The sequence below is a fragment of the Homarus americanus genome, unplaced genomic scaffold (genome assembly GCF_018991925.1).
Source record: "Homarus americanus isolate GMGI-L3 unplaced genomic scaffold, GMGI_Hamer_2.0 scaffold16430, whole genome shotgun sequence".
NCBI classification, from domain to species: domain Eukaryota; kingdom Metazoa; phylum Arthropoda; class Malacostraca; order Decapoda; family Nephropidae; genus Homarus; species Homarus americanus.
Window position 1 is genome coordinate 6,115,414 of NW_024729259.1, and position 10,840 is coordinate 6,126,253.

The 10,840-nt window shown below is 43.9% G+C and overlaps 1 protein-coding gene across 1 annotated transcript; it reads right to left on the reverse strand.

The window, feature by feature from the left end:
• Window positions 1-2,871: 2,871 nt before the first annotated feature.
• LOC121866590 (glutamate [NMDA] receptor subunit 1-like) lies at window positions 2,872-10,828 on the reverse strand. Its single transcript, XM_042366359.1, has 10 exons — window positions 10,728-10,828; window positions 10,397-10,487; window positions 9,890-10,048; window positions 7,387-7,496; window positions 6,944-7,038; window positions 6,262-6,476; window positions 4,375-4,530; window positions 4,072-4,178; window positions 3,803-3,969; window positions 2,872-3,419 (listed from the first exon to the last, which is right to left on the reverse strand). Exons 2-10 carry the CDS (start codon window positions 10,415-10,417, stop codon window positions 3,352-3,354), a joined length of 1,098 nt encoding a protein of 365 aa, XP_042222293.1. The 5' UTR covers window positions 10,418-10,487; window positions 10,728-10,828; the 3' UTR covers window positions 2,872-3,351.
• Window positions 10,829-10,840: the final 12 nt, after the last annotated feature.

The following is a 10,840-nucleotide window of genomic DNA, read 5'->3' on the forward strand; positions in this document are numbered from 1 at the left end:
CCCCAAACATCACCCCACACCCCACACACACACACCCTCCCCAGCTGCTGACCCCACATCACCCCACACCTGCCACACACACCCACACACACACCCTCCCCCTGCTGCTGCCCCCAACATCACCCCACACCTGCCACACACACACCTCCCCCTAGCTGCTGCCCCCAACATCACCCCACACCTGCCACACACACAGACACACACACCCTCCCCAGCTGCTGCCTCCAACATCACCCCACACCTGCCACACACACCTCCCCTGCTCCTACCCCTAACATCACCCCACACCTGCCACACACACACACACCTTCCCTCCCCCTGCTCCTACTCCCAATATTACCCCACACCTGCCACACACACACCCTCCCCTGCTGCCCCAACATCACCCCACACCTGCCACACACACACACACCCTCCCCCTTAGTATACTGGACTGGAGCAGGAGTGAATGTATTGAAAACTTTAGCGTGTAAGAGAGAGCTTGAGGATTTAAATGCAGGAGTTAATGATAGAGAAGTGGTCGTCGAATGAAATAATTCATAAAAATATGTACTGATAGAGGGTTAATATTGGTAATGCACAAGTATATAATAGAGATAGTGGGAGATAGTGAATTGATAAAAGATGCATTGGTGAACAGAAGAATGAAATATAAGTTGCTTGACGCGATTTGACTGGTATAGAAGTGAGATTATTATAAGTGATTGGAAGGTTCAGGGTAAAAGTGAGACAAAAGTTATTAAAGTCATTGAGCTAAAATAAATAGATTGTAGCCGAGACCGTGGCGGTACTCACTAAGGCGGAGAGGAGGACATGTGAGTGATACTTACAGGAAAGATAAAAGAAGGTTGGAGTATAAACATATAACAAAGGAAATAAAGAGAGTGACGAAAAAAATGCAAGAGAAGAGATGAAAAGATAAATGGCGAGGGAAAGGTTGTTACGTGTTCTGGAGGGATTTAAATTGGATGAGAAAACCAAGCGAACCAATGAACGTGACGCTTGAAGAACGTAAGAGGAGATGCAATGCAGGGATGATAAATACAGTAAGTGAAATGTAGATGGGGAGACATTTTTAAACAATTGCTAAGTGTAAGATTAATATGTTCAGAAGAAAAGAGGATAAACAACACAGGAGAGGTGAGGTTGGTGGTCGGGAAGCTACAGTGGTTGGATTCACCGTTGATATGTTAAGGATGGAAGGTAGAATAGTGACAGATTGTGCAGAAAATATTTGATAGGGGGAAGGGCAGCAAGAGATCACGTATAGAGTCCTGTGTAAAGGATAACGTGATAACAAGGAATGTAAGAATTGCAGAATACTAAGGGGATGTGAGGATCAAGTTCTGTTATAATGAATGAATTAGTACAGGTCTCTGGAGGACAGGAAGAGTTTCTTTGATATAAATAGTATACGAGTTAACCTAAAAATAATTTGAAAATTTCTGGGTTAAAAGTGAAAATGTTGAATGTCAGCCAGTTTTTTTAAACGGGGTGAAGCTGGAAACGAGTTCCCAGTGAAAGCAGGATCATGCCTCATATACAAAATGATATCATGGTTGTTTAATATTTACATGGCTCGGGTGCTAAGAGAGGGATGTAAATGGGTGGGAGGTAAATGAACTGCTGCCTTCGTATGGTAGTGTTATAGTGAGTGAACCCAAGGAGTAGTTACAACTGATAGTGAATGAAGTATGAAGAGTGTGTACAAGTGGAAAGTTCATAGTGAATGTAAGGACAAAAAGGAAGTGTGTGAAAATAAGGAGGGCAGAGAGACTGTCAGCAAATGGAACGATAAGTAGTGAATTAGAGCAGAGAGTAACTGAGGGAGGGAGAAGAGAAGCAGAAGGGAGCATGAATGAGTGGAGAGCGTAGCGTGACAAGGTTAAATCAAATGGATATATAGAAGTGTTGTGAAAAGGTATATCGAAGCCGGTACACATCTGCTCCGGGAATAAAAATGAATTTACAATAATAAATGACGGATGAAATTTTATGACAAAATGTCGGAATTCACATATTTTTTTAGCTACAGCGCATGTAAGAGGTTGAGGTAATAATAGTGAGTTTGGAGTGAAACAGCTGTAGATTTTGTATAATCTTATGCACATAACTCTACACAATGTGATACAGTTGCGTTATCTCAGTAAATGTTCCGACTTCCTTCTCTCTGCCTCTGTCACATTATCACAGTGTGTGTGTGTGTGTGTGTGTGTAATATATATAGAGAGGTACAGTAGTGTTACATAATGCAGGTGGTGGGTAATTTGGGGATCTCCAGTTTCCTGTTGATGTTATACCGGGGACTCCCGCCCTCACGACCTCCAGGTGGTGCTGGTACTGCTTCATACGTTTCTTATTCTCACTGTTCTTGTTGGAATATATCGCTCTCTAGCAAGTGATCTGTGTTAATGATGGATTCCATCACACTGTGTAGACAGCGCAGCGCTATAGAGGAGCTACGAAAACATCGAATTATGTCGGATATACCTGTAGTTGAGGTTAATCCAATTAAAAATTTTGCCATTTCTGAAGCAGAAATGGCCCATTAGTTGATGTCAGCATGCAATTTCTCTCATTCTTCTAGAACTCGTTTTAAAACTCATTTGTCATACATGCAGGTTCGATTCCTGGCTGGTGAGGTCGTTGATTATATGTTCAAAGTCCGCGTGTTATATGGACTAAAAATGAAGTATATATATGGTACCTCGTGCTTCATACCAGCTAGATTCGGTAAAATGCTACTGACACCACATACGAGGCACGGACAGTTCCCAATGAGGTTCACGGCGCCATCAGCTCGATGAACAGGACTGGTTATAAATGTAGGAGTTATCAGAGAAACTACGTTTTTATGCATATGATATTTAATTATATAATTTTAAATACACAGAATGTAGTCCAATTAGTCTCTTTGTGTAGATTCTATTAGTTATTATTATTATTTGCTAACACAGTGGGCAAGATTATGACAAGAAGAAATGAATGTCCGTACACTGTGAGTGACAACACACACACACACACACACACACACACACACACACACACGAGGAATTTTATGAAAAAATAGAGTAAAATATATTAGTATCATATCAGGAGAAAACAATGTAAGTGGAGTGGTTAGTGACTTCGTTATAAAAAAAATTATACTTTAATGTAATCACCAATTGCTAACGTAAGAAATGTGTGGAACATAGTATTGGTTAAAACATTCTTCTAAAGGTCGAGTCAATTTATGATATGTTATAAGACTACGTTTGGGTGAAGAAATATGGCCGCTAAGTATCGGTGTTGACTTGTGGATGCACCAACACAACTCTTGCAGGTTAGAGGTGACGCTGGGTGCACGAGCTAGTACCGAGGCCTATAAATGGCGATACGCATCTCCATACAGAAGACCAGGATAGCAAGCACAATCCCTGGGGAAGAAATTATGGTAAATTTTACAAAATTTCTAATTAATTACAACCGTGGAAGCATCTCAAGTGAATGTAAATTATCGTTGAAATATTACAAGTCGTAGCAAGGTTACGCGGGTCATCCAATTAGTCTATAAAGTGAATGGTTGTGAATTCATGGGCATATTATTATTTCCCTGATCTTTCAAAATTAATGTGACGTAGAATGAAAGATTTACTGAATGATGCTAATAAGCTTCGTAAGCTGGCACCTGACTCACCTTTAGTATAACAACAACATAAATATGTTTTCATTACTCTGAATAATTGTATACATATGTATGAATATAGGTGTGTATGTTTGTATTTATGTGTAGGAAAGAAGATTAGTAAAGCACCCTCACCTCCACCATACACGGCGAACACCCCGTAGAAGTCACGCAGTTCGAGGGGTCTGAGGGAGCTGCCAGAATTGGCGGGCTCTGTGTTCCTCTTGAGACATTCGATACCATAGCGGATTTTCTCATTCAGTAAGTAAGTGATAATGCCACTTTCCTTCAACCGACTCAAGCTGTAACAGATAGGAGGCTTCTACTTACTTATATCTCATAGATTACAAAACTTTGCCGAGAGAGATAGAGTTCATTATATAAATACAAACACAGGTACTCACATAGTGTCTGCCTTGGCCTTGATGGGAGAGCCGCGGGGCACGACTAAGGAGAAGGGCATGGCGGCTAGATATGTGTCAGTGCCTGTAAATATCTTGCAGCTCCTGGTCTGAGAACGACACGTGATATTAGACGTCAGTCCAGCTCTGGAGTATACAGTAATGTTCAACAATTTTTATTCAAAAGGTTGTAGGAAAATAATTACACGTGTGAAGTCTTCCAGCAAACTTAACCAACTGTAACAGGAATATATACATCCATGCACTGAGACATTCTCCTTCAGCACCGTTTGGCGAGTACCTCACCTGCAGGAAGAGGTAGTGCAAAACGGACATCAACCCATATTTGCTGCTTAAGCCGGCATATTTCCCAGCCAGGCCGTCGACTATAAGTTTGGCCATGTCATTGTGTACCACCATTTGCTTCTGTAGCCGAAAGAACAGCGACCCGGGCTTAGCTTCCTGTCCAGACGAGAGGAGGACATGAGGAGGAAAGAACGGAACAAAACAGGACAAGGATAAGAAGACTGGGGAGAGTCATCAAGGATTAAAAAACATGCACAACAACAATCATTCAGCATTATTTTGCCTACATAAAATTTGTTAATGACAAAAAAGTGTTAAGGCCCAGCTACTCATGGCGTAGACCCCTCCGCTTAGCTGACAGTAACTCCCTAATGAAAGACGAAGAAGATAACCTCCAGGACTGGAAAGAGCACTACCATTCGCTGCTCAACCGAAACACCGATGTGGAAGTCCTGACTACCCAGCAGATCCGTCAACACTCAGAGCAGACCCACCTCAGCCATCCTCGATCCCTGGATGAGGTAGCTACTGCCATCAAACAGATGAAAAATAACAAAGTCGCAGGGCCTGATGGACTCCCAGTCGAGCAGGAAAACCTTCTGGCGGAACCTCAGCCGTTTTGGCTGCCCACCAAAATTCAGTGCCATTGTGAGGCAACTCCACGATGCCCTGAGCGGCGGTGTCCTGTATAATGGCACCCAGTCTGAGTTCTTCCCCATCCAAATGGGGGTAAAACAAGGATGTGCACAACATTGATCAACCTTCTTTTGCATTTTCTTGGTTACCTTCTTTACTCATGCCAGTGCCAATTTAGCCGGCGTTGAGGTGAATGTACGTAAGACTCAAATTCTCTTTCAGCCTGTCCCTGGATCAACCACACCTTCACCATTCATCTAGGTTAACGGTACTACCCTCTCTAATGTTACCCACTTTCAGTATCTCGGCACCCACCTGTCCACCACCGCGGACATCGATGAAGAGATTCAACATCGGATCAGATGTGCATCTCATGCCATTGGCATACTCCATACCCGTGTTTTCAGCTGTAAGGAGCTGAAATTATCTACAAAGTCGCTCGTATATCGAGCAGTGGTCCTCTCCGTTTTTTTTGTATGGCAGCGAGACATGGGTCACATACAGGAGTCACCTCAAGGCACTCGAAACCTTTCACCAACGTAGTCTATATTCCATCCTCCAGGTTCGCTGGGCAGACAAGAGAGCAAATACCAGTATTCTCGCTGACACCAACTGTAGGAGCATCGAGGCTACCATTATCCATGAACAACTACGCAGGACTGGTCATGTTATCCGCATGGACGACAGACTGCTAAAGCAGCTACTTTACAATCACCTAGCGAATGGTAACGATGACGCTGGCGGGCACCAGAAAAGGTACAAGGATAGTTGTAAGACAAATCTGAAAATGTGCCAAATCGACCCCACTCCTGGGAGACAATCACCATACCGTAACTCTTAGAAGAGAACCACACGAGAAGGTGTCAGAACTTTCGAGTTAGCCGACTGCATGCCGAGGTAGACAAGCACCAGCGCTGAAAAGATGCTGCCGTCGCCCTTTCTACACTAGATGTAGCCCTCCACACGTGAAATATCTGTGGACGGCCCTGCTGGTCCCCTATCGCCCTCCCAAGTCACTTCAGAGCTCAGCAACGAAGGTGACATCCTCAATAACTAATATCATAGCATTATAGCTGGATGATCGCCATACTCGATTCAAAGTGACAGCAAAGTAGTAGTGGTGGTTTTGGTGGGTGGGTGGGTGGGTAAACTATTGCGAAAAAAATGTGATTAAAGTTTTAAATATAAAATGAAGATTAATAACTGCAGTCATTCAAAAGTTTCTTCATGTATAGTGATGAGGTAACTGACCATGATGGTGTGGTGGATGAGGGTGGACCCTGCTATGTGGCAGAGAATGTCCGTTTCCAACAGCTCTTCCAGATTGGTGAAGGGCAGGCGCATCTTAGGCAGGATCATCATAGCCTTCAAGTTGGACTTGTAGACCGTGCTGACCACCAATGATATCACCAGCCACATGCCCGCCACCGTCCGCAGTCCTGGACCTCGCGGCAACCACGGCGAGGCTGTCAGGTACACCACGCCTTTCTGTTACATTATACATTACTGATACACTCACATGCCCACGTCCCGTGACTAACAGTGCGAATATTTCAGGGACATGTTGCCCTCATGAGTTATACTAACAAATATAAATGGATTACGTGGGATTTCACAGACCACATGAGAGGTTCGTTATGGAAGGTATTGCCTTAATCAGTCAAAGACTGAGCAGGGTAATGACTCCTCAAAGAGCCTTGTTTCCAAGATGTCAAGTGAAAAGAGAATTCCTGAAATACTAACTGGGTGCACGTACTGTATTTCTAATAATTACTTAACACACAGCCAGCAACCGTACTCCACTATTGATTCTTCATGCTTACGTCATTTGCAATATTTTGGTTTTAGCAACAACTGCAAAGAACGTAGTCAAATTGTTTTAGGAGTACTTTTATGAACAGTATACGTGGTAACTAAGAGATGCATCACTTACACTGAGCCAGGAAAGTCGCCAGTGACCACAGCCACGAGGTCCACACGGGGTCTTCTGAACTCTTCCTCTCATCAGCCATCTCGTCGCGACTCTTTCTGCTGAATCGAAAACTATCACAACATGTGGAAGTAATTTGAAAACGTTTAACTCGTGTCAGAATGCATATCATAGCAGAATAAATTATATTAAGCATTATATTATAATATTAGTCACGCATGAAAGATCTTGTGGTGTGAATTAATTTGTGAAAGTTGAGAACAAATATAATCTGTTGCAAGATTCAAGAAACCTCTAACTTAGTGTATAAAAGGAATATGTATGAAAAAGGAACATGTCCATGACGTCATATTTCTTAGATTAAAAGGCAATTGTGATGTATTTTAAAACTTTACTTGACAAAAACTTCTCACAAGAAGCGTGAGTGAGATGACTGTACCACTCACAACTTATTGTTGGTGTGTGTGTTTGGTGCGCGGTAGTGGCCCTCCAGTACCTGAGTCAACAACATGGCTACGAACACCACCACCAACGATACCAGTATGGCCACCCACGACTGGAAAATCATCGCGATAAATATCAGTGTATTTTAATATTTTGCGTTACATTATAGTAAAGAGAAGTCACCAAGTATTAATGTATACAGGCGAGAGGCACGCGGGAGATGGGTGAAGGTTGGGGAGGGGCCTGACAGTGTGGCCATACTATGAGATGACCACACAACACGACTAGTTTGTGGGGTAGTAAGGCGGGGTACGTCGTGTACCACAATCCACTACCCATACCACAGGATCCTCCGTTGCATTTCCCTTACGCATGGTGTTACGCACGGGCTTTAATGCCCAATTAATTGTACCCTTTTCCCCTAAAATACCTGTTTTATACTCTACAATTTTTGTAGTGTACTTCACCCGCCACAAACCACCATTTACACGAGTAATACTCCTACCACACATCACCATTTACACCACTACTACTACTTTGCTGTCACTCGGAATCGAGTATGACGATCATCCAGCTATGACACAATGATATGAGTTATTATGGATGTCACCTTCATTGGTGAGTTCTGAGGTGACTAAAGAGGCTGATACAGGACCGGCAGGGTCGTTCACAGATGTTGTACGTGTGGAGGGCTACATCAAGTGCGGGAGGGGCGGCGGCTGTGTCTCCGGCGTTGGCGCTTTCTGCCTCAGTATGCAGTCGGGATAGCTCGAAGGTATTGACACCTTCTCGTGTGGTGCTCCTCCAAGTGGTAGCCTCAATACTTCTACAGTTGGTGTCAGCGAGAATGCTGGCATTTGTTCTCTTGTCTTCCCAGCGAACTCGGAGGATGGAACGTAGACTACATTGGTGATGGTTTTCATGTGCCTTGAGGTGCCTCCTTTAGGTGACCCAAGCCTTGCTGCCATATATCAGGGTGGGGAGGACCACTGCTCGATATATGTGCAACTTTGTAGGTAATTTCAGCTCCCTACAGTTGAAGACACGGGTACGGAGTCTACCAAAGGCTTGAGATGCACATTTGATCTGATGTTCACTCTCTTCATCGGTGTCTGCAGTGGTGGGCAGGTGGGAGCCGAGATACCGAAAGCGGGTAACATTGGAGAGGGTAGTGCCATTAAGCTGGATGGATGGTCATTTATGCACTGGGATCTAGGCAGCAGTGCAATCTTGTCCTGTCTGTGCGACTGGACAGCCCTTTCGAGGAGCCACTGTGCTCACCCAGTAAGGTCATCCTTATGTGGTCGAAAACACAATCATAATCAAAGACCCAAACAAAAACAAACTATGCAACCTCTTATGGTCGCTGCCAGGAATGTCAGAACTCTTTTGGATACTGGCATAAATGAGCATCCTGAAAGAAGAACCGTCCTTGTGGCAAAAGAGCTGGCTAGGTATAACATCGACATAGCAGCCATTAGTGAGTGCCGGCTCCCAGACGAGGAAGCAAAGTGCTTTACCTAAGCCACATTCCAGATTCCCAAGGCATGTACGTAAGACTCAAATTCTCTTAAAAATCTGCCCCTGGTTTAGCCATTCCTCCACCATCCATCCCTGCTCAATGGTACTACCCTCTCGAATGTTACCCACTTTCGGTTCACCACTGTAGACATCGATGAAGAGATTCAACATCTGATCAGATGTACTTCTCAAGCCTTTGACAGATTCTGTACCCGAGTTTTCAGCTGTAGGGAGCTGAAACTATCTACTAAGTTGCACGTATATCGAGCAGTGGTCCTCCCCACCCTGCTGTATGGCAGCGAGACATGGGTCACATACAGGAGGCACCTCAAGGCACTTGAAATCTTTCACCATTATAGTCTACTTTCCATCCTCCGAGTTCACTGTGAAGACAAGAGAACAGATGCCAGTATTCGCGCTGACAACAGCTGTAGGAGCATCGAGGCTACCGTTATCCTTTAACAACTACGTTGGACTGGCATTCTTACCCGCATGGATGACAGTAGACTGCCAAAGCAGCTACTTTACAGTCACCTAACGAATAGTAAACGTAACGTTGGCGGGCAACTGAAAATGTATAAGGATAGTCTTAAAGACAAACCTGAAAAAGTGCCAAATCGACCCCTTCACCTGGGAGAAGATTACTCCACACCGTAATGCATGGAGGAGCACTACATTAAAAGGTGTCAACACCTTCGAATTAGCCCAACTGTAAACCGAGGCAGACAAGTGCCAAGGCCGGAAAGACGCTGCCGCTGTCCTTCCCGCACTAGATGTAGCCATCCACATGTGCAACATCTATGAACGACCCTGCCGGTCCCGTATCGGCCTCTTTAGTCACCTTAAAACTCATCAACGAATGTGACATCCTTAATAACTCATATCATAGTATCTTCGCTGGATGATCGTCATACTCGATTCCGAGTGACAGCAAAGTAAGTAGTAGGTGTGTGTGTGTGTGTGTGAACAAACAAAATTAGTTACCAGAGAAGTAAAAGGCTTGATGAACCCAGAGATGTCTGCCTGGCTGCTGGGCTTCAAGTAGAAGAGGACTTGGGAGTCGGCGTAGAGGGGCACAGTGGGCTCTACCACAGTGTGCCTCAGTGAGTCCAAGTTCATGAACACCCCGCTGATGTCTACCTCCTGCAAAACCAAACATTCTCTTTACCGTACTTAATATTATATATGTTCAATGGGTTACTTGATAATATCGTACAACATTTGAAAAATATTTGCAGTGTTACTGACTATCATACTTCTCTGTTTATATGTTAATGAAATACACTCATAATTTTCATAAGCTACCTGTTCAACCTATACTGACTTCCTAAATAACTCCAGTTTTTTACATGTAACAGAGGAAACCATTTTGCAAATGTCAACCATTTTATCGCCGGTAAAGAACATACACAAAAGAGGTTGCTGCCACGGACATATTGGGTACTAAACGGAGACGCAGTTGAAGATCCTAGCAGGAGCTATTGGACTCACCCTGCGGTTGAATAAACCCATGAGTCCCGACCAGCTGCCGTTGTCCAGCCTGACGCCGTAGAGCCCATCCTCGGGCACCACGTACTGCACACTACCGGGCACGTCATTACTATCACCAGCTGTCCACTACTGTATGCTCATAAACTTATTTATACATGTTACTACCATAGCATAAGTTGTCTATAATCATTAAATTGTATATATATCTTCATTAATTTATCCATAACTATTAAGTTATCTATACGTTTACTAGTCTTGTATATGTTTTTTATTGGTAAGGAGCGTATACCAAGTATGTCGCCCATACTGTAGTGAGTCAACCGAGACTTACCAGGTATTGAAGTACTCAGCAAGTATGTTTATTACGGTAGGCAGGGTGCCGGTGACCTGTAAGTTGGACAGTGTCCCCGTCACTTTCACGAATCCTTCAAACTGTAGCCCATG

Excerpts from the sequence above, each read along its gene's own strand:
- LOC121866590 (XM_042366359.1), bottom strand. The coding sequence starts at position 10,417 with ATGGGTTTATTCAACCGCAGG. Across the intron at positions 7,497-9,889 it reads TCAAGCCTTTTACTTCTCTG|TCGTGGGTGGCCATACTGGT; the intron begins GTAACTAATTTT and ends ATGATTTTCCAG. Across the intron at positions 3,970-4,071 it reads AAGGCCAAGGCAGACACTAT|CTTGAGTCGGTTGAAGGAAA; the intron begins GTGAGTACCTGT and ends TATCTGTTACAG.